The 24,509-nt window shown below is 38.7% G+C and overlaps 1 protein-coding gene across 10 annotated transcripts in view; it reads left to right on the top strand.

The window, feature by feature from the left end:
* Positions 1–24,509, top strand: part of RFX3 (regulatory factor X3) — a 439,811-nt gene that overhangs the window by 321,940 nt on the left and 93,362 nt on the right. For all 10 annotated transcript variants that reach the window (XM_057305525.1, XM_057305524.1, XM_048218289.2 and 7 more), the window contains one exon: positions 18,575–18,833. In XM_057305525.1, coding sequence (XP_057161508.1) covers positions 18,575–18,833 — 259 coding nt within the window. The remainder of the gene's footprint in view (positions 1–18,574; positions 18,834–24,509) is intronic.

Below are 24,509 nucleotides of genomic sequence, written 5' to 3' on the forward strand. Positions count from 1 at the left end.
TGCCTTTGCTCAAGCGTGTGCCATCTCCTGCCTGGTTTGTTCTTCTAGTTTAAAGGCATCCTAGACAAAGCCTGAACAAACTGGCCCCCTGCAGCGGAGGGCTGAGTTACCACTCTACTGTCTGTTCCTGTAGCATTTTATCTTACATGTATTACAGCATTCTTTCAGCAGAGAATCCCAGAAAAATCTGACAAATACAAGTTGGAAAAATAAGGGCTTTTATCTTTGTCAGGTCATAAGAAGTCCAGAGGTAGCATATTGTGCAAATCACTAGCGCTCCATGGTGCAAATATCAAGTCAGCCTTATTGGAGAACAGCTTGCAAGCTGACGTGTCGCAGAGGGAGCATAACTGGACTGGATACGCCATGGAAATTGCTCCAGTAGAGATGTCTAGCCTCACAGAGTGCTGCATATTTCTAGGGAACAGGGGCAGGGAGCATTAGCTGGCTACATAGTAGGGGAAAGTGGCTTTCTTAGAGAGAGGGGGGCAGGTGCCTTTCCAGCTCAGTTCCATCAGCCTGTTCTTCCATCAGGACTAATCAGACCTGCTGAGCCAGCTTGGAGCTAAACTACCAGAAGATGATAGGAAATGAGCCTCTAGAAACATCCAGAACTGTGCTTCCTTTTAGTCTGTTGCTGACATTGGTTTCACAGCTCAAGGATATCAGGGCCAAGAGTTTCTGGTAGATTTGTAAGATGTCTGCTTCAGTGGCGACCATCATATCTACATTCCAGATGGGAAGACGAGGATGACGTGTGTATATGCAGATATGTGTACACATGTGTGTATATGTGGCCACGCACATGCACACAGAGGCTTTTCCAGAAACCCCAGCTCCCTTTTCTTCTCTCTGTTGGCTATAAGTGTGTCTCAAAGCAGTGGTTAGCTGCAAGGGAACCTGGGGACACTGGTCTGTAGAAAGCAGCAGGGGATGAAGGGCAATTGGAATGGGTGTCGAGACAGTGTCTCTCCTTGTCCTTCATCATCGGTCCAAGGTTGGCAGAGAGATGACTAGTGTGTGACTTCGTCAAACATGTACAGTCTGCTTCACTTTTGATCATCTCTGAAATGGAGGTGGTTTAGCTTTTCAAAAGTACTTTCTGTAACATCTTTTAAATAGTAAACACTCAGTCAACTTTAGCGATTGCTGTAAAATTTAGTACTATAGTGGTTTTTTTGTGTTTTGTTGTGGTTTTTTTTTTTTTTTTTTTTTCCTGGCTCCTATTTAGGACTGAATTCTGCCTGTTGCCTTGTGCCTTTTTAAACTACTCCACCAGGGCCCATAGGGTCTTCCACTGCCCTAGGTAAATGTGAGATCAGTGAATTCATTCGTTTGCAAAACCTTAGAAAAACAGTATCACTACAGTTGACGCTTTAAAATGAGAACGCCCATTTAAGGACAGAAATGATTCCAAGTAAGAATCTCCAGAGTCAACATGTATCTGCTGTGGTTCACAGTCTCCGTGTGTTAGATCGCGACTCATGAGTCCTAGGTCGTGAGTTCATTTGCCACAAAGTCCAATTAGCTTCAGTCCGGTCAGTATGGGCCCAGGTTGTGTCCTCGTCTCCAGCCCCTGGGGCCACACGCGTGCAGAGAGAAGATGCATCTTTAAAAACCTTTCATTGAAATTTCCATTCCATTCCAATTTTTGACCAAAGATTCTGGAGCGGCACTTTCATAGTTACTAAAGGATCATTGTCTTGTCGTGAATTAGCCTCAAAACTAGTAGCTGGAGGACCAGGAATGTTTATTCTCAAATATAGCAAACTTTTTTTTTTCCCTCTGCTTAAGCTATTTCGATCTTTCTGTGATTTTGGAGGCTGTTATTTGACTCTGTACACATCTCTCAGGTTCACTTGCGAATTTTTGTATTCCCTTTTTTTAGTGGACGCACTTCCGTGTGTGCTGGGAAAAGGCCCCCCATTTCCTTCTGTCCCGCCACGCTGAATTCGTAGCTAGCTAGTGTTTGATCCCTGACCTGGGTCTCCATGAGATTCCTACTTCCGTGCGATCATCAAGGCTTTTTGCTAATGACAGTCCCCAAAGACAGGCATGCCCGTCTTGATCATGAACCTTGGCACACCCAGCACATGGCCTTTCAACCCGCACCCGCCTAGTAAGTGCCACTGCGCAGAGGCTCCTGTCCCCGGCGTCCCCACGCCGTGTCGCCAGGATGCACAGGGTCTCCCTCGGGAGGTGGTGATAGCCCTCCCAGAGATGTGTCGTCACTTGTGGACATGTGTGATCATTATAATTTGATGATACCGGAACGTTCGGTTCCCGTTGTGAGGATGGGCGACTCCTGCAGCCTCGCAGGCTGACCAGCGCGAGTTAGTGAGCGAGCCTGTGTCGCAGCTGAACGGTTGAGACTGCTTTACGGTGCTGGGTGCTCGAGAAGAGCTTTCTGCTAGATGAAGAAAGTAACAGAATTGCCTTTTCCTTCCAGTAGTTTCCCCATGAATGTTTTTCCAAAGTCTGGATCGTAGTCTTGTCTTTTTCTGCAGATTCTTAGGATTTATGATCGCTGGTAATTTAGAACGCTGTAATTAAACCAGCTGGGAAGCACTACACGCCACGTAGACACAGCCCAACACAATTGATACTTCTTGGTGTAGCTAAGAAATCAATTTTCTTTAATAGAATGATTTTTTTTTTCTTTCCCTACCCCTTTTTTGACTCCTTCTTCCCCCCACAGTCAGTCCTCCATCATGTTTGTCAGAATGGAAATAAAGACATCCTACTCTATCATGGCCAAGTTAAGAAATCTTTTTTTTGAAAAATGATTTTAACTTTAAAGGATTGTCATATACCAGCCACTCTTTGAAGCTCGTCTACTGTTCAGAGACGATCAATATTTTGAAATGCCAGTGTGCTGACTGCGTGCGTTTCTGTTGCAGTAAGACTGGCCTGGTTGGAGGCCTTCTCATAATCTTCCTGTTTAGATTATAGATTTCTCATCAACCCCGGTACAGAATGTTATCAAGTGTGTTTCACAGAATGTTAGTCCCATAAAAGTAGTCTATGACTACATAAGCAGGAAAACACTGTGCCAAAGGCCCTTCTTTTGAGGACTCTAAATTCCTATCAGTCTTCTGAAGGCTCCAAGAAGTCCTCTAGAGAAGAAATGCAATGTATTAAAAAATGAACCTTGGAATTCTGTTACCTCAAATAATATGGAGTCCTATCACATGGTGTACTTTGGGCAGTGGTACATTATTAATATCTAGATATTGAACAGATTTATTCAGAATCCATGAGCATGCAGAGGACTCACATTTTATTTTTTTTTTAAGATTTTATTTATTTTAGAGAGAGAGAGAGAGAGAGAGCAAGCATGAATGGGGGGCAGCCAGAGTGAGAGGGAGAGACAGAATCCCAAGCAGACTGAGTGCTGGTCCGGACCCCGATGCAGGCCTCTATCTCAGGACTCTGAGATCACCACCTGAGCTGAGACCAAGAGTTGGACACGTAACTGACGGTGCCATCCAGGTGCCCTGAGTGACGACTTACATTTTAAAAAGTCATTTCTTGAAAATCCTACAGTTAGTGCATTTTCTGAAGCTACTAATTATTCTTTTCATATACATTTTATTATTTTTATTTTTTAGAAAGAAATTTTATTAGCAAGGAATGCATTGTTCATTTTATTTTTATCATTATTATTTTTAGACAGAAAGTGTGTGAGGGGCAGGGTGGGGGTGGCAGGCGGGCAGAGGGAGAGGGAGAGAGAGAATCTTAAGCAGGCTCCACGCTCTGCGAGGAGACCCACACGGAACTCCATCTCATGACCCTGAGATGATGACCTGAGCCAAAATCAAGAGTCAGATGCTTAAACCAACTGAGGCACCCAGACACCCCTTTTTCATATACTTTTTAAATGCTTAATAAGAAATGTTAAAAGGGATACTCTTCAAGTTCCTTTTTTATCTGTTAGTGAAATAGTAAGTTTCAGGATTTGGAGGTAAGATTATGCTTTCTTATTAACATTTAAGTGCTTCCTACTTTGAAGAAATGGGGTGTGGAATTTCTGTAATTGAGACTGAGAGGGTGTTTTCTGCATTTAGGCTTCTGCTAATAAGCACATTCATATTGGTATAGGATCTGGTTTGCCATTTGGGTCTCAGGAAGTATAGAGCTGGTTACTTAGGAAGCTCTTGGAGAGAGAACTGCCCTTTTTTGGGAAAAGCACACTGAGGTCTCTCTGCTGTTGGAGGTGGGTCCATTTCTTTAGTAACGTAAAAATTCCCTCGGGGCGCCTTGCTCAGTTGGTTGAGTGTCCGATTCTTAATTTTGGCTCAAGTCATAATCTTGGGGTCCTGAGATCAAGCCTTGCATCAGACTCGGAGTTCAGCAGGAGTCTGCTTCTCCCCTCCCCCCACATGCACAAACACGCTCTCTCTCTGTCAGATGAATAAATAAATCTTAAAAAAAAAAAAAAAGAAAAGAAAAGAAATTCCCCTCTCTCCAAAAACTGAAGACTTTCAAATATAGCTTCTCAGAATGTCATAGTCGAGAAGGTTGTGGAGATCATATATTCCAGTCCTCGCAGATGAGTAAGTGGAGGGGAGGCCCAGAGAGGTGCAGGGATTTGGCCAGCGAGTTAATGTCTAGAGTTCCTATTTTCTGACCTTCAGGGCATGGTCCTTTCCAAAGACCTGCAAGTAAGGGTCTTTTGATCCTGAGCTATTTGGGGGATTGGAGGGAAGGTCAGTTACAAGAAAACATTTTTTAGTAAATTTTATGCTTTATACTATTGCATGATTGTTTATCTTATTATAGGTTGATAATTGAACTTACGATCTTTTTTTATTCTTTAAAACTAAGAATGTTAGTCATATGAATCTCATTTCATGTTTTTTTAAAAAATCGTCTTATACTTTTATAGTTAAATTTATTTCATGAATATATAGTGTTCTTTGGGTACTCATAAAATGTATAGAGAAGTCCATATGTAATAATTTTTCAGCTTGAATATTTTAGTTAAACAGCTTCCAAGGGAAAAGCTGTGAACTGACTGTGCTGTCAATATAGCTTTTTATTATTTTTCATTAGTAGAATGAAATGATGCACATGAAGGGTAATTTGCTCTGTGATATTTTCATATCCAGTAGCTTGTTGTCTAGAATAATTCTGCACGATAATACTTGGAAGACTTTAGACACTTAATTTTTCTCCTTCCCCCCCCTTTTATTACAAAAAGAAGAAATGAAAGAAATCCACATATCCTTTTTTAGGTGTAGAACCAAGTTGTGTTACTAGTTTTCTTAAATGAACTGCACATACCCCTGTTCACATATCACGTCCCCTACTCACTACAGTGTAACCTCGGACAAACGGCATTTTTGCATTGAGATTCTTAATCCGTGGAATGGAATTAATAGTTAAAAGTGTTACTTAATAACCAGGTCAGGTACAGAGAGGGTAGGGAACGGGAAGTGGGGTAATTAGTATTGTCTGGAAAAGTATATTCACTTTTGGCACAGGTACGCTTCTAAAACTAACCGCAAAAGTAAAACTGGATAAAAACCTCCACTTGAACAGTATTTGAAGCTGGAGTGAGAAATTTTTGTTGAAGGTGTGTATTTGTAAAGGGTGTGTATTTCGAATCATGATATTGTGCCTCACAAAGAGGCTGATGTCTTTTAGGATATGAGTATAATCCCTCAACTATCTAAAGTCTGAGGTTGGTTCACAAAGGCCGAGCTCTGTCATGACCAGAAGGTTCTAGAAAGGACAGCACTCACAAATCTTAGTCCAGCCCTCAGAGGAAGTCAAACTAATAGACCTGCCTCCCACCAAATGCTCTGAAGCCCCAGTGTGCCTGACGTAGCGTATGGGGCATACCACCTGTTTGCCTGGCCTTCGCACTCTGACCCCAACAACACACATACACGTGTTAGCTGCTTTTGTCCATTTTTGAAAGTATCTGTCTCTGACAAGTGCCTGGTCTGTTTCTTCCTCTTCATAGTAAAATCTCTCTGGATTGACCTCATATTCTTCAGCCTCTTCCAAGCTGGCTTTCTTCTCCACATTACAGTGAAAATGCTCTTGTCAAGGTTATTGGTGACTCCCAACTGTTAAGTCTAAGAGACATTCTTCTAGATTAAATTTTCTTTTCTTTTTTTTTTTTTTTTAAGATTTTATTTATTTATTTATTTGACAGAGAGACAGCCAGCGAGAGAGGGAACACAAGCAGGGGGAGTGGGAGAGGAAGAAGCAGGCTCCCAGTGGAAGCGCCCGATGTGGGGCTCGATCCCAGATCGCCGGGATCACGCCCTGAGCCGAAGGCAGACGCTTAACGACTGTGCTACCCAGGCGCCCCTAGATTAAATTTTCTTAATCTCAGACAGCCACCCTGCCAGCTACTCTCTCCCTACTTGAATCACACTCTCCTCGTGGCTTTTCTGACTATATTCTTCTGTTTTCTTCTTATTTTGTGGGGTCTTCCTCATTCTTAGTATTGGCCACGTAATTTTTCTGTGGCCGAAGTTCTGTGTGTGTTTCCCTACTGTTCTCTAACAGAGACGACATTTCTTTCACAACACTTAATGAGTATAAATCGTTGCCGTGACTATTTTTAACTTAGCTAACATTTGTCTTTCCCCCACCAGAATGTAAATTTCACGTACTCAGCTACCCGGTTTTTGCTCCCCTTTCTCTAATACTAGAACAGTCATAGTCACGTAGGTGCTCAACCTGTATTTGTTGAAGGAATTCAGTTAAAGATAGCATTTAATGACATGTGAGACAAGAGCAGGCTACTTGGGTGGTCCGTCTCACTTATTTTTATTGTGAGTTTTTTCTCTCTTTAAAATTTAAAATTTAAATTTTTTTTTATTGAAGTATCGTTGATACAATGTTCCATTAGTTTCAGGTGTACAACATAGTGATTCAACAAGTCCATACCTTGTGTTATGCTCATCACAAGTGTAGCTACCATCTGTCAGCATATAATGCTACTGTAATACCACTGACTTTATTCCCTGTGCTGTACCTTTAATCCTCATTCCTTACTCAGGATTGGAAGTACCTCATGGTTGGAAGCCTGTGTCTCCCACTCCCCTTCACCCATTTACCCACCCCTCTCCCCCTTCCTTCTGGTTACCATCAGTTTGTTCTCCATATTTATGGGTCTGTTTTTACTTTTTCTTTGTTTTGTTTTTTAGATTCCACGTATAAGTGAAATTATGTGGTATTTGTCTTTCTCTGTCTGACTTACTTCACTCAGCATAATACCCTCTAGATCCATCCATGTTGTTGCAAATGGGAAGATCTCATTCTTTTTTATGGCTGGGCATCTTCTTTATTTATTCGTCTATGGATGGAGACTTGGGTTGCTTCCATATCTTGGCTACTGTGAATAATGCTGCAGTGAGCATAGAGGTGCATATATCTTATCAAAGTAGTATTTTTATTTTCTTTGAGTAAATACCCAGCAGTGAAATGGATCATATGAAATTTCTATTTTTAGTTTTTTGAGGACCCTCCATACTGTTTTCCAAAGTGGCTACACCAACTTAACATTCCCACCAATAGTGCATGAGGGTTCCTTCTTCCCTACATCCTCACCACACTTACTACTACTACTACTACTACTAGTACTACTACTTCTTCTCCTTCTCCTTCTCCTTCTCCTTCTCCTTCTCCTTCTCCTTCTTCTTCTTCTTCTTCTTCTTCTTCTTCCCTACATCCTCACCACACTTACTACTACTTCTTCTTCTTTCTTTCTTTCTTTTTTTTTTTGTAGCTATTCAGACTGGTGTGAGGTGATATTTCATTGTGGTTTTGAATTGCACTTTCCTGATGATGAGTAATGTTGAGCATCTTTTCATGTGTGTTGGTCATTTGTATGTCTTCCTAGGAAAAATATCTACTCAGGTCCTCTGTCCATTTTTAATTGGATTATTCTTTTGGCTGTTGAGTTGTATAAGTTCTTTATATATTTTAGATATTAACCCCTTATCAGATATATCATTTGCCATTATCTTCTCCCATTCAGTCAGTTGCCTTATTGTTTTATTGACAGTTACCTATGCTGTGCAAAAGCTTTTTATTTTGATGTAATCCTAATAATTTATTTTTGCTTTTGTTTCCTTTGCCTGATAAGACATATCTAGAAAAATGTTGCTAAGGCCAATGTCAAAGAAATGACTACCTATGATTTCTCAAAGGAGTTTTATGGTTTCACTTCTTACATTTAGGTCTTTAATCCATTTTGAATTTATTTTTGTGGTGTATGGTGTAAGGAAGTGGTCCAGTTTCATTCTCTTGCATGTAACTGGCCAGTTTTCCCAGCACCGTATTTTGAAGAGACTATCTCTTCTCCTTTGTATGTTCTTACTTTATTGCAGATTAATTGACCCTATAAATGTAGGTTTATTTCTGGGCTTTTCTGTTCCATTGATATATATGTCTGTTTTTGTTCTAGTACCATATTGTTTTGATTACCACAGCCTTGTAGTAGATCTTGAAATATGGGAATGTGATACCTCCAACTTGTTGTTTTTTTTCTCAAGAGTGTTTTGGCTATTCAGGATCTTTTGTGACTCCAGATAAATTTTAGTTTTATTTGTTCTGGTTCTATGAAAAATACTATTGGTATTTTGGTAGAAATTGCATTGAATCTGTAGATTGTTTAGGGTAGTATGGACATTTTAGCAATATTAATTCCGTCCATCCATGAGCATGGAATGTCTTTCCATTTGTTTGTGCATTCTTTATTTTCTTTCATCAGTGTTTTGTAGTTTGCAGATGACAAGTCTTTCACCTCCTTGGTTAAGTTTATTCCTATTTCATTCTGTCTGGTGCAACTGTAAATGGAATCGTTAACTTCTGTTTCTGCTACTTCGTTATTAGCATATGGAAATGCACTTTATTCGGTGCATTAATTTTGTATCCTGCAACTCTACTGACATGCTACTTGGTTGTTTTAAATACACAAGGGAAAATGATTGGAACTGAGTTGAGATGCTGTTAACATAGTATTAACACAGCTTTTTTGTGGTGGGGGGTTCTTTTTTTTTGCTATAAAACATTTTTGGGCTTATGTGCTTGTATGTGGTTGCTCAGTTTCTGTTACTGTTTTCACATGCTCAATACAGTATTATTAGCTATAGTTATAATGCCGTATGTTAGATCCCTAGAACTTACTCTTTAACTGAAAGTTTATCTCCTTTGGTCAGTATCTCCCATTTCTCCCAGCTCCAGCCCCTGGCAACCACCATTCTACTCTCTGTTCTTATGAGTTTAATTCTTTATATTCCACATTGAAAGGAGACATTATATAGTACTTGTCTTTGTCTGACTTATTTCACTTAGCATTATGTTCTCAGTGTATCTATGTTTTTGCAATGGCTGAATAATATTCCATTGTATATATTTATACCACATTTTCTTCATCCATTCATCTGTTGATGGACACTTAAGTTGTGTCCGTGTCTTGGCTATTATGAATAATGCTGAAGTGAACATGGGAGTGCAGATACCTCTATGAAATACTGATTTCATTACCTTCAGATATATACCCAGAAGTGGGATTGCTGAATTATATGGTCACTCTGAAATAGACACATGGGCCAATAGAGTGGAATAGAGTGCCCAGAAATAAGCCATAAGCTCAAGCATATACAGCCAACTAATCTTTGACAAAGGCATGAGAATATACAATAGGAAAAGGATAGTTTCTTCAATAAATGGTATTGAGAAAAACTGGATCTTCACATGTAAAAAAAAAAAAAAAAGAAAAAGAAAAGAAATTGGACCACTATGTTACAACACTCACAAAAATTGAAATAAATTATAGATTTAGGTATAAGATCTGAAACTGTAGGGGCGCCTGGGTGGTTCAGTTGTTAAGCGTCTGCCTTTGGCTCAGGGCGTGACCCGGCGTTCTATGATCCAGCCCCACATCAGGCTCCTCCGCTGGGAGCCTGCTTCTTCCTCTCCCACTCCTCCTGCTTGTGTTCCCTCTCTCACTGTCTCTCTCTCTGTCAAATAAATAAATAAAATCTTTAAAAAAAAAAAAAAAAGATCTGAAACTGTAAAACTCCTAAAAGAACACATAGGGTATATGTTCGTTGAGATCAGTCTCGGCAATGATGTTTTAGATATGACATCAAAAGCACAGGAAACAGAAGCAAAAATAAACAAGTGGACTCATCAAACTAAAAGGCAAAGGAAACCATCAGCAAAATGAAAAGGCCACCTACCAAATGGGAGAAAATATTTGTACGTCATATATCTGAAAGGGGTTGATATCTAAAATATAGAAGGGACCGACACACCTTTTTATTTGCAAAAAAGGCAAATAATCCAATTAAAGAATAGGCTAAGGACCTGAATAGACATTTTTTTCAAAGACATACAAATGGCCCACAGGTACATGAAAAAATTCTCAGCATCACTAATCATTAGGAAAATGCTGTTATCAAAAAGACAAGAAATAACATATGTTGATGAGAGTGTGGAGAAAAAGGAACCCTTGTGCGCTCTTGGTGGGAACGTAAATTGGTACAGCCATTATGGAAAACAGTATGGATTTTCCTCAAAAAAATTAAAAATATGACTACCGTTCGATCTAGCTCAGTTTTTCTTATTTATAAATTCAAACCAGGGACTCTGGATCAAACTTTTGTATGATCCATCTCTGCTAAAGTTGATGTAAGTCCGTATGCACTCCCTGACTTAGTTGTCAGGACAAATGACCTGTATATGTACTTATTATGTGTACTTTCTGGGTGCGCTTAAAAACCATTCTGGCAATGGACATTTTGGTAATGCTCTCAGGGATAACTGCAACAGTATAAAACTCCTTTATAATAGCAGACTTTAGACTTTTAAAAAAACTCAGACTAAAAGAACTAATAGTTTTGAGATAGTACTTTTTTCCTTCATATCTGTGAACTATGGGTTGCACATTTTTAGTATCTTCCAACACAGTGGTTCTTAAAGTTTCGCAGACCAGCAACACTGACACCACCTGAGAACTTGTTAGAAGCACCAGCCTGGTTCTGGATCAGGAGTTTTGGGGGTGGGGTCGGGCCATTGGTGTTTCAACAAGCCCTCCCAATGATTCTTACGAATGCCGAAGTGTGAGAACCACATTTCTTTATTAGAAATAAAGAATTTAAATACGAAGTATAAATGCCCAGTTATCTTGATGTAATGGTATAGGATGATATAAGTTACAGTTCCAATACTTTGGACATTATGCACATATATAGTAATGAAAATACTACACATGAATGAGAAATCCCAATTAGTTGTTGCAAGAATTCTTATCGACTTTTAACATTCATTCCTGCATTTCCTCCCTAGTTGTTTTGGCAACAATTCAATAAGTGCTTTTAGTTTTATTTATTGTTACAGCAGTTGAGATGAGCAGAAATAAGTCTGTCTTCTGAATTTAAATCAAGCCAAGGGTTTTATTCGTGATATTGAGTAGTATTTCTTTATATTCAGTCTATTGTTTTTGATGCTTAGGTAATAATAGGTTAAGGGTCATGTCACTTGAATTGCTTTCTCAATTGCTATTTTCCCTTTCGTGTCTTTCACAAAATGGACATGGCCCCTCCATGGCATCTTCTGGCTTCAGTCTGACTGGAAGCATTCAATATCTGTTTCAAAACTCAAATAGTCCTGCATACCGGCCAGCCGGAGATTATACCCCATATGAACGCAGTTTGTTGAAGATTCCAAATAACGTAGCTACTTCTGTGCAGGGCTTTTGTGGTGCACGTAAGAACTTCCTAGTGGAAAACTGTTCAAGGCAGCGTTCTTGATTTCAAGCCGCAGAAACCAGCTCTGGCTTATGTAAGCAGAACACGGGATTTATGGAAAGGTATTTGTGACTCAGAGAATGTCAAGGGAGTCTGGAGAATGCGGATGAGCAAGGATGGGCGTGAGTAGCGTTAGGCAGCAGCCAGACTGTAGCTAAAAGCACATCACAGAAGAAGTCCGTTAAGGACACCACGGCGCTGCCACGGTCTCAGATCATGCACCCCTGCCACCACTGGATTCTGACGTGGCTGCGTAAGAGGGGCAACAATCCCCAACCCGTGTGACTCCCCTGATCCCAATAAGTGAGCTAATACACCCCCCATCTTTAAAAATAATTCCCCCTAGTTCCCAAATTCTCCAAGTTCCCTCTTGTACTCTCAGACTTTTGGAAAATATTTAAGACACTCTGGCTACACTTATTTACCTATTTCATCGATCTGGTTCGATAAAATGAATATTGCTATCAGGACGCTGAATCAGTTCTCAGTAAGATCACCTCCTAGCCTATCTCCTGAACGTGTACAGGATCACCTCACATGACCCGTCTGCAGCGTCGGGCCCTCCCTCTCATGGTTTCCAGTTACGTCTCTGGCCTCAGGATTTTGCTCTGGTTAGTTCTCTAGCTGGAACATTCCTACCCAAGCGTCCTTACTCCCACCCCAGCACAATACAGAGTTCTCACCATAGTTCGTAACAGTGCCTTTCAGACTTCATGGACTACCATCCACAGTGACAAGTTGGGGGTTCATTTTCTACCCCAGTAAATACACACACACACACACACACACACATACACACCCCATGTATTTAAACAATAGAAATAAATGTTTCTCAAAATAAGGCTTATCCTTACGAGGTGTAATATGCTTGAATGTTGGCTGGCCTCGGCTAGTCTCTTTTTTTTTTTTTTTTTTTTTTAAGATTTTATTTATTTATGTGACAGACAGCCAGAGAGAGAGGGAACACAGCAGGGGGAGTGGGAGAGGAAGAAGCAGGCTCACAGCAGAGGAGCCCGATGTGGGACTCGATCCCGGTACGCCAGGATCACGCCCTGAGCCGAAGGCAGACGCTTTAACGACTGCGCTACCCAGGCGCCCCGGCTAGTCTCTTTTTAATAACTGTTGTGACCTATTAAAATTGTGAATGTGACCCACAGTTTAAAAAACATATTTACACTGTTTGCATGTTTAACTTTTACCTACTTTGTCAACCCTCTTTCTAATATCCTCATTCATTATATCCCGCCATTCCAGACTTGTGATTTCTTCCTAAATATCAGGATCTTTTTTCTGTTGTAACTTTACACACGTGGTGCTCTCTTCCCAGTAGGTTTTTCTTTCTGTTTTCCACAGGGCTGACTCCTTTTCGTCTTTCAGTTTTAAGCTAAATATCTCCCCTTTGGGGTAACGTTACTTGACTACTCTAATAGGCCCCCTTCCACTTATTATGCTCTCATATTCGATTTTTCTTCCATAGACTTAAGAAAATTTCTGATTATTGTATTGCATTTATTTTTGATCACCTACTCATCTAGCCTTTATGACCGTAGATGTCATGTCTCTTTTGTTCCTTTTATTCTAGGTGCTAGAATAGATGCTCGGTAAATATTTGTTAAAAGAATGTATACAGAATGTATACAGAATAGCCTGCGAAGAATAAAACATTCTGCCGGTGTAAGATATTATAATGATCCGCATCATTATATTCTGTCTTCATAATACATTTTATGGTGTAAAACTTGCAAGATACTCTATTTCCTTAATTTACCATTTTCATGCCATTGCTTAATCTTCTAGTTGACTAGCTTATTGGTGGGAGGATATTCAACACCTGGGTAAAATACAAAACACATAGTTTGGAGATATTATGTATCTAGAGTTGTGGGTAAGACACTCGAAGCTAAAGAAAACAGAAAATTGGTTATAGCTAAGGTAAATTGACATAATCGTCCTCGTGAATAAGCAAGCAGGGAATATTCAGGGTCATGCTTAGCCGAGGTATGTGCTGAGGCATGATGGGATGCAAACAGCACTAATTTACTGAATTCAATGGATCAGTCCTGACGTTTACATAGAAACTTATAAAAGAGTCAGCTGTGAAGACGCTTCTGTCAGCAATATGTACATATCTATGTATTTACATTCATTACTGGATACATATGCGGAGCAATGACACGGTATTTTCATAATAGTCTGTGGCAATCAATAAAGAACAAGTGAAAGGAACACAGTAGCACTTTTCAAATGTGCACAGAACTGCTTGGGAATTTAACTGTCTCAGGAGTGTACAGTCCAGAAATAGTAAGCTGCTTGCAGTCTGATAAGCCAAATATTGAGTAATTTTCTGGAACCTATGTTTTGGAAATTTGGGGGGAAAATAGTGTTCAAGCAATAACTCATATGTATTCATTATACAGTGTGAAAGACAGACTGATCTCAGGTATCAGAATTAAAGAGTCATTACTTCCAGGCCTAAGAAAGAACTTTGTGCTGTTGGTGCTTCTTCTTCTTTTTTTTTTTTTCTTTTTTTTTTTTTTAAAGATTTTATTTATTTATTTGACAGAGATAGAGACAGCCAGCGAGAGAGGGAACACAAGCAGGGGGAGTGGGAGAGGAAGAAGCAGGCTCATAGCAGAGGAGCCTGATGTGGGGCTCGATCCCAGAACGCCGGGATCACGCCCTGAGCCGAAGGCAGACGCTTAACCGCTGTGCCACCCAGGCGCCCCTCTTTTCTTTTTTTTTTACATAAATTTTTCAGTGTTTATCCAGGAGCTTCAAGCATTTAGACATGGCAGAGACCTTTCGGAGTTATCTCTGCATGACTTTGGCTCTGGCTCTGGAGACAAGACTTCAACAATGGGTTAATGCTTATCACCTTAATCTTTAAAGGACAGGGGCTAAGGATCTTGTGGTCTGCCTCTATTACCCAGTTTAAAAGTCTCCTCCATTCCCACTGCAAGGGTACATTTGTCAGAAGACAAATTCAGAAACGCTTCACGACACTTCATTTCTTAATAAATTTTGTCCTCCCTCCAAAATTGTCAGTTTTTACCCCAATATGTGTCTGTGCAGTGGCCCAGTCTTCTTCTCCCCTGTCCCATGGGTCATGATTAAGTGAAGAGGATAGTTTATGAGTCAGGCACACTCTTCAGTGACTTTCCCCTTTTCCTGTTCCTTTTTCACTTTCTAGCTCACAAATGATCTCTCACTACTAGAAGGAAGTATGAAATAAAAGTGGGCTGCCATGTTTTCATACTGACTTAAGGGCTATAGAGATTTTAGGTATCTTTGATGCATTGGTTTGTATTACTTTTGTTCACTGAGAACTTCAGAGGCATGCCCAACAGATGGAGGGATTTAAATGCCTTGGACTGTTTCTCTTAAGGTAGAATAGTGACTTCCATGATCATAGAACCTCTAGAATCTAAGTGTGTGATGGTAAGTATCCTCTGAAATAATCCCGCCTTCTCCATCTCTCCTTGTATCATTGTGAGGACATCTCCCACAGTTTCCATTCTGAGTAAGAGGGGAGTGTGGTGCTAGTAAACAGTGAGCGCAGGTGTAAGCAAATCCCAGACAGCAACAGGAAGCTCATGCTTTCCCTGAAATACCTGTAGAGGCTGCTTCCCTCAGTCGTTCGCAAATACGGACACACACAAAAAGTTCTTTTTACGCGATGAAATGGTTGAGAACATGGGCTAAGTGCAGACTCCCAAATCTATTTTTTTTAAGATTTTATTTATTTATTTTAGAGGGAAGGAGAGAGAGAGAGCAGGAGCAGGGAAAGGGCAGAGGGAGAGGGAGAAGCAGATTCCCTGCTGAGCAGGGAGCTGGACCTGAGCCAAAGGAAGATGCTTAACAGACTGAGCCACCCAGGTGCCCCCCACATCTACTTTTTTTTTTTTTTTACCAGCTGTTTGCTTCAGACAAAGCTATGTACTCTCTCTAACCTTTTTTAAACAATTACTCACCTTGTCTGTGAAATAGAAATTATAATAGTACTTATCTCTTAGAGTTGTAATGAAGATTAAATGAGTCAATACCTGAAAAGCACATTAAATAGTGCTCGTTGCATAGGAAAGGGTCAGTAAATATTAGCGATCTGTAGCTATTATATATTTCACTTGTGAAATCAGCTTCATGTTGGGAGCATGCTTAATCATTTCCTTCAGACTGTGAAAAGGAAAGCCAGCCCCATGCCCAACTTTGTGGAAGTATTTATTGTCATATATGTATTTCTACACTTTACTTGGCTTTACTTAAATATCATCATCAGAATGTGTTATTTTAAGCGCAGTGAAATAGGGTCACTATCATATTTAGTGGGCATAAGTTAAAATGAGCACATTTCTCTTTTTACCTAAATTTGGAAGAAACATGGCTGGTTTTTATTATATAAATGTGTAATGAAAGAAATATATAAATGGATTTCCAGTTGGGAAATAGAGCAATGATGATGTGTGTGTATTTTAAATGGCATTTTTCTATCTGTAAAAAAAAAAAAAAAAATGTTCTCTACAGAGTTATTTCATTCATCACCCCAAACTAAAATTTATACCTGGATCTGTGGTAACTCTTTCTGGAAAGCGGTAACTTTACCCAGTGGAGAATACCTTTGGAGCATCTTTATTATTTTACTAAAATTTACAGTGTAGATTATATTGCAAATATAATTTGTAATGGGTTTGAATGACGTGCTTTAAGTGATACCAAAACATCTTGGAATAGTTTATGTAAATTCTCACGTTTTAACAAAACAAAAAGGGATTTACGTTTTAGAAATTTATGAAAGTGGCTATTATGTCAAATATACTTTTAAATAGAATCATATTTTTATTTGTTGACTAGTGTCTCTGCTACCTACCAGCAACAGTGTTAAATGTTGAGGGCACAGATGGGAATAAAACATAATTTCACAGGAGTATGAAGACAGGAGGAAATTAACAATAAGCGTATTGAGAGCTGTTTCAAGGATGCACAGGGTGTTGGGAAAGTACCGAGAACAAAACATAACAGCCCTACAAGGACTGGCCACAGAGGGCAAGGTGCAGAAAAATAATTCTGGGAGGAAGCAGTGAAAAGGTCAGCATGGTGTGAGTGAGGAAAGTGTTTGAGGACATGGCTAGTCACATGTCCGGAGATCACATAGGTATCACCAGCCCTACTGCTTCTTGTAAGGCAGGTCAAAGGTTTTGAATTTCTTCTGAATGCAAAGGAGGATTGGAGAATTATTTAGAAGGTAAAACTGGTAAGACTTAGTGACTGATAGTCTGGATGACGACAGTGTCAGTAATAATTTCCAAAGCTGGGGATGGAGGGGCTGCCTTCTGCCAAGGGGGGGAGTTTGGGAAAGGAGCAAGAGAGAAAGGGAATTTCTTTTTAGCCATAAGTTAAATTTTATATATGGGCGCTAGTCATTTATCATGGGGTTTCCTAGTGGAAATAACCAAGTGGCCATTAGAAATCCAGATTTTATTTCTTCTAGTATAACCACAAAGTAGAGAGAGATACTAACCCATGTAAGGTCATTTACTATGAGTGTGTATATGGTAAAAATAGGTGGTCTGAATAAAAATGAGAAAAAATAAGAGCCAAAAATGGAGACCTCAGAAAATACTAGTATTTAAAATGCCAGAAAACTAGAGCCTCCAAAAGGTCCTTTAAAGGTAGTGGTGAAAAAAAGCAAAAAGTGGACAAGAAATGCCATAGAAACCAAGGAGCAAGAGAGGTTAGGACCGAGAGACTCTTGATATACATAGAAAATGTCTGAGAACATACACACCAAATTGTCAGTAGTGGCTGGCTGTGGGGTGTGGGGTTGAAGAGAATGAGGACGGAACTGGGAATTTTCATTGGATATTTGAATTTTTTTTTTTTTTAATGAAAGTATTTTCTACCTCTGTACTAGTTTTGCAACTTGTCGTGAGCTTATAATTATTTCAGAATGAGAAGTGAAAACCAAAGTCAGGTTAAAATGTAAGTGATAGTCCATTGGAAATGAAAAATAAATCAAGCAAATAAGCTGCTTAATCAGAACAGGAGAAGGAAGGAAAGGGCAACATGGAGTGGTCAACAATGTCATGCTGCAGATAGGTCAGAAAAGATAAGGACTGACAGCAGCCTTTTAGCTTGGTATTTAGATTTGGTCACAAGCGACCTTATTAAAAGCAACTGCAGTAAAAAGCTAAGGGCAGAAGCTTCACTGCGTTTGTTGCCAAGTAGAAAGTAAGGATGTGAAGAAGTGGCGTAGTCATCTCCTCAGGGAGGAACCTAAGTGTGAAGGAAGAGAAGGAGGTAGAGGTAGGGATTGAGGGGCCGGTGAGAGGGAACGGTTTGCTCAAGGTCCTTACGGTGGCAAGAAAGAGATCCAGGCACACTCCCTAGGTCACGCATGGAGGTTTATTGCAAGTCATCTAGGCATGGGAAGTAGCCCGGGGAGTCGACTTGCGAGCCCCTTTTTCTCAAACTGGGATCTGCAGGAAGTGTTATACGGAATCAGAGAAGTCGCTCCGCAAGATTTCTTGGCGGGATGAGACCTGAGTTTATGCATGTGCGGGAAGCAGGCCCCGTCAAGGGCAAAAGCTCCCGAGTACAGAGGAGCGTTGAGGCACTTACTAAGGGAACGTACCCTTCGTTTCTGGAATGAAATTTCATACGAAAGTGCAAAACTCTCCTTGTCCCAAAGGCTAGGCTAACTGATACATTTTGAGCATATATTCACGCTGGGGAAAAAATTCATTAAGATGATATCAATAAGCTACTAAATTGCTTCCTTTTTCCTTCTTCTTCTAAAGCCGAACAACAACTTATCCTTACACAGAAACGCAGATGTACAGCCAAAACACTGGAGGGAATTACTTTGATACTCAAGGGAGTTCTGCACAGGTGACTACGGTGGTGTCGTCCCACAGCATGGTGGGCACTGGTGGGATTCAGATGGGCGTCACGGGAGGACAACTCATCAGTAGCTCTGGAGGCACCTATCTCATCGGCAATTCAATGGAGAACTCCGGTCACTCCGTGACACATACCACTCGGGCCTCCCCAGCGACAGTAAGTATTTGAGTTTTTACTTGTTTAAGTTATAGCTTCTTCACAGCCTCTGTGGTACATTTTCCTCTCTAGAGGGAAGAAAACATCACAGATTGGGCACAAATGCGTTGAGCAGTTTTAGTACTGTGGTATTATCCAGAATATGGTCCGTGTGGTACTATGCAGAATGAAACCGCTGTGTCCCCCACAATTATGTGAGTTGGAAAGTTTTTATGAATAATGGGAAGAGAGGTGAGTCTTACTCACGAATGCTGATTTTCATAGGCTTCCTTCAGTGATATTCAGTAAAATACTGTAAATTTCTACTGAAAGAACTTACTTTTATCTTAGGCTGATTTACACTGACTTATGAAGAGTAAAATACAACTGAGTTTGAATTTTCACATCTTTCAACAGTAGTCTTTATGTTAACTCATCACCAAAGAAGTTACCACATGGGCAGCATTTCCCAAACCTTAGACATTTAGTTTGGCCATATTCACTTATGTCACCTGTACGATTATTTACTTAATGTATTTTTTTAAATCGATTCACTTCTAAAATAGAAAACCATGTGTAATTTTTTTCTGAAGTGTATAAAAACCCAAACTTAAATAGTAAAGTTGGTAGTGTTTACCCGTGTGCCATATGATAAAGTCCCTCTGTTCAACCACAGAGACACTTTGGGAAGGACTGATCTAGGTGATTCCAATAAAAAAACATCTATGTCAAGTTTTTAAAATTTAATACAAATATTTACTTTGACACAGATTTTAATGTATGAGACTGCTTTCCTAGAAATAGTAATAACAAGCTGTGTAGAATTTGATATCATCAAACTCCGTGTCCTGAGCTTTCAAGTCTCACCTCAGCTAAGTATAAGGAGGATAATCACTGAGAACCCCCCCCCCCCAGCTAAAGTAGCAATGGAATTGATTATGTAAGTGCTTCATGTAAAAGGGGGCTGGGGATTTGAATTAAGTGCATTTCATAATCTTGCTGTGTATTTTGTTCTTATAATGAAGTGGAGGTAGAAACAAATTGGGTAGGAAATAATTATGAGAGGCTTTACATTTCTCATTTTATGGATTTTCCTGAAGATATAATATGTACTTGGTAAGTATTTTGTATATATTTTTTATGTTTGTAATCATTACATGTGTTCAGATTTTCATCACTTAGTACCTTTTCCCTAATCCATTTCTGAAAGCTCATTATATTTAATTTACTGTTTCCTACTAACATCAGAACAGATGCCTACCCATTCTGAGGAAAAGCTCTTTTTTGTACTTTTTTCTTTGTGTTTTTGAAGCATTTCTTATGTGTGTTTGTCTCTTGCTTTTGATAACACTAAATATGACATTTCTAAACTTTTTAGTCACGCCGGTATATTTGTGTAGATTAGAAACTAAATCATAGCTTCTCTGGACCTCAGTTCCCCTAGCAGTAAAATAAGGGCTTAGTTAAACTAAATGATATCCTAATTTCCTTCCAGCTTTAAAATCATAATATTTACAAAGGAACTATAAAATGTTCTAGGTGTAAAAATAACTATATCTTTACCGTAAAAGGAAAGGAGGTAGATCAGGTGGGGGTATGTTATAGCATTCCTGATAAAGGCCACCCGGAGAGTCATTTTCAGTGAAAAGGGAAACACTTGCCACTGACCAGGGCCTTAGGAAAACTGAAAAATGGAGAGAAAGAGTTCTTTCCCACTGTCCTTTCACCCACCCTCTGCCATGCTGGCATACCATCTGCCCGTCCCCAATCCTTCTCCTTCCCTTTCTCCAGGCATCGCTGTCTGTCTTCACACTGACTGCAGGCTCTCTGCTAAACATTGTCATTCACTGGATGTGGGTTTACTAAACTTACTGGTGTTATCCCTGAGTTAATGAAATTGATTATTTTGGGTCATGGCAATACAGGTGCAAATATAAGAGAGTAAGTTTTATAGTTTGTTTTTTGTTTGTTTTGTTTGTTTTCTAAGTAGAGTATGAAAAGTGACATTACTCTTTAAGTTATCCATCACACAAACTTGATGTGTAATTTTTATTATGTTAATTGGTAAATTAAACTAACACTTAACTGAATTATAGTAACTGGGCATAGTGGCAACCTATTAAAAAACCATCGATTCATAGTATCAACTGTATATATTAATTGACACTTTTTAAAAAACATTAATACTTAAGGTTCTCTTGTTAAGATTGGTTTTTTTTTTTTTTTTGGTAGCTTGTTTTCTTTTTTTACAAGAAAATTTCCTTGTTAGCAAAAGGAATAAAAAAGTTAAATAAAAAGATAACTTTGCATGAAAAAATCATAAGGTCAAAGCACAAATGATAGCGTCCTATGACATATATAATCTAAATATACATCTGCTAGTATTTATTGCATTATCTTGCATTGTTACCAAAATTTGTATTAGATTTAGACCTCCCCTCTCGATAGTGCAAAAGACCTTCATCTCCTTCATTCACAATGAAGTGGTGATTCTGTGTACAATTTCACATCTGTTAATCTAGTAAAGTCAACAAAGTTTAAGTGCCGTGCAACCTATTTATGATTTTCTACCATTCTCCTTTTGCCAAATGTTAGAAAATTTGTAGCTTCTGGTTGTTTAGACTCCTAGAGCTCAAGATTTTTTGGGTAGGTATCATGTCATTAAAGGGAATTTGCTTATTTTCATGTATCGTTTTCATTCTCTGTAGAACCATATGAGCACCATCTTGAGCAACTTGTTGGTCAAGACTCAAGCTGTTTCTTTCAAACATGGAGCCAGGCTGTGCCATTGAAGTTCATTTCTCTGGCTGTTCTTTAGTGTTCAGCCTCTCACCTATAGCATGCTTAACGCGACAGACCGGGTAGCGAAGCCTATACTGTGGCCAGAATTCCTACCTGGGAAATAGTCAGTTGGGCTATTGCTTGAGAGGCTTTAATAAGCGGAATGTATAGTCAGTTAATTCAGTTGATGTGAAACTGAAAACTAGTTAAGTTTTGAGCTCTTGGGAACAACACAGAACTTTACTCAGTTCATGGGCAGCCAGGTTTCCTGCTCTGGTTCTCAGTATAATTGCCTTGACTCTCTCTTACATTTGACCTCAGTCTATACAGAAATGCTTCTGTCTAAATTTAGTAGGACTAACTTCTGGCTCAAAGAAGAGTGTATTCCAATGTTCAAACCCAGTTCCCAAGATATGCCAATAGAAACAAAAAGATAATTTCAAATTGAAACCATTACTAAGAAAGATAAATAGCACTTGAAATATTTTCTTACCTAGTCTAATATTCAGTGTACAACCATCTTTCTTATACTAGAAGGATCTCTGAGTGATTAATGTGGAATTTGCATTTGAGCATATGATTTCCTTTAGTTTTATAAGTTTAAATGACAAAACATTTTACATAACGTGTTTTAGTGTTTGATCTTTGCATTGTAAAAGTTTTCAGATTTCAAGTTACATAGAAATATCAGAATTTTCTGAAAGATTATGGTGGTAACACATACAATTTTATTTTATGAATATATATTGTGGTATAAACTATTGATATTCAGATATGGTCAAAATACTATTTCTCCTTTTACTTACTGTATTTTTTTATTTGGTCAGTGGAGTCCATATGTATAAGTTATGTGTATATATATATACACACACACACATATATGTATCTATATATATGTTTTTACTTATATAAATATGTATATACACACATTAATAGGCATTTCCTGCTGATAGTATTAAATAAGTTTCAAAAAGATTATTTTTAATGGAACATCATTGGACGTGAGTTCAGCTAAGTTACTACTTGAATAAATGTTTTATGTTTTATTAAATTAATAATGCTAGGGATCTATTTATTGTTAACATTTCAGTGGCACATGGATATTGATGTGGAGGAGTTAGCCCCAGTCACAACTCTGAACCATCATACTTTGATCTTTCTCCTAACTGCATCACCATGATGTCTCCTTGCGTGTCTTTATTCTTTTAAAACTCTTACATTCCTGGAGCACCTGGCTGGCTCAGTCGGTTAAACGTCTGCCTTCAGCTCAGGTCATGATCTTAGGGTCCTGGGATGGAGCCCCGTGTTGGGCTCCCTGCTCAGTGGAGAGGCTGCTTCTCCCTCTGCCCCCACCTCAAATAAATAAATAAAAAATCTTTAAAAAAAAAAAAAAAAAACCTCTTATTTTTCTTCATTATTGTTCTGTAGAACCACATCATTTGTAGAATTTTAGAATTTTGGAACCTGAACCCAATTTGCATTTGAGGGTCAAAACCTTGTGATTCTCGTTAGTGATATTTTTGTGCTCATCACAACATAGTTTACTTTATACCAGACTTTATAATAATTAACAATTTAAGAAGCTTTATTTACTCACTTCTCCATAAAATAACATTTGTGTTCTTATAATTAGATGGTTATTTATGGAATTTTTTTTTCTTCTTGTTAACTAAATAAGATTACATTAATCGTTTTTTTAGACTGTGATAGGAAAGCTAATTTTTATACCTTTCTATATATACATTTAGTAATTATATATGTTAAACGGCTCTTGCTAAAAGTAGATCCCACCAAGAGGCACAAGGAAAATGTGTTGAAACTAATATTGTTCATATCTCTCCCTCTTTTGATTAATGTAAAATACCATAATTTCTTTCAGTTACCTGGAAGAAAATTCGAATGTCCTTCTGCTGCTTTAGAAGTCAGAGTCTGGCCTAGCTGATGTAATTTAGAAAGTTAAGATTTGTTTAAGAGTTAGAGGTGCTTTTATTTCTTTATTCTTGGGTTTACGTGTTTATGGATTCAGTGTAAGGGAATTTCTTTTTTTTGGAAAGATGAACAGATGGGGAGTCTGGCTGCCTCAGTCGGTAGAACGTACACTCTTGATGCTGGGGTTATAACTTCGAGCCCCACGTTGGGTGTAGAGATTATTTAAGAAAAAAAAGATAGATGAATGAATGTGTTTAGTGCCTCCAGAAAATGCTTTTGCCCGTCTTATTCCTTTGCTGGAGTGGTAACCAGTGGCCCTTTATTCTATTTTTATTAATTTGTGTCTATGCATTAGTTACACATTCTTAAGTAGCACAAGTGAAAAGATCTAGGAGAGTGCATGATGCAGTGTCTTCTGACCCTGTTCCTCAGCCTTCCCTTAGAGGCAACCATGTGTCAAGTTCTCTGAGTATCGTGCTAGAGATACTCTGTGAATATACTAGCAGAATGTCTCTCTCTGTCTACTGCTCATTACATTTTAAAAAATACAAATAGTAACTAAACAATATTGCATCTCGGTTTTTTTGTTTTGGTTTGGTTTTTGGTTTTTGTGGGGTTTTTTTTCACCTAACAGTGTACCTCAGAGATTCTTTTTCACGTCAGTCCTGGAAGGGCTTCCTCATATTTATAGGAAATGACTGTTACAGAAAGTGGCGAACTACCGGTCTCTCTTACCAAAGGAAGAAAAAGAAACAGTTAAAATAATGTTGAATTACGGGTTATGACTATCTAGAGGTAGAAAAGCAAAATAGTCACGTGAGATGAAAATTTCTGTTTCATTATCATATATAAAGATATGTTTGGAAGAAAATCTTTTAAAGGTGTGCATAAATTATGCATAAATCAATTATTTTGTATATTATATTTCATATATTACAGAAATAATCATTTCTATTTTAAATAATTTTCTTAGTCTCCAATTAGTCT

The sequence above is a fragment of the Ursus arctos genome, unplaced genomic scaffold (assembly GCF_023065955.2).
Source record: "Ursus arctos isolate Adak ecotype North America unplaced genomic scaffold, UrsArc2.0 scaffold_33, whole genome shotgun sequence".
Lineage (NCBI taxonomy): Eukaryota > Metazoa > Chordata > Mammalia > Carnivora > Ursidae > Ursus > Ursus arctos.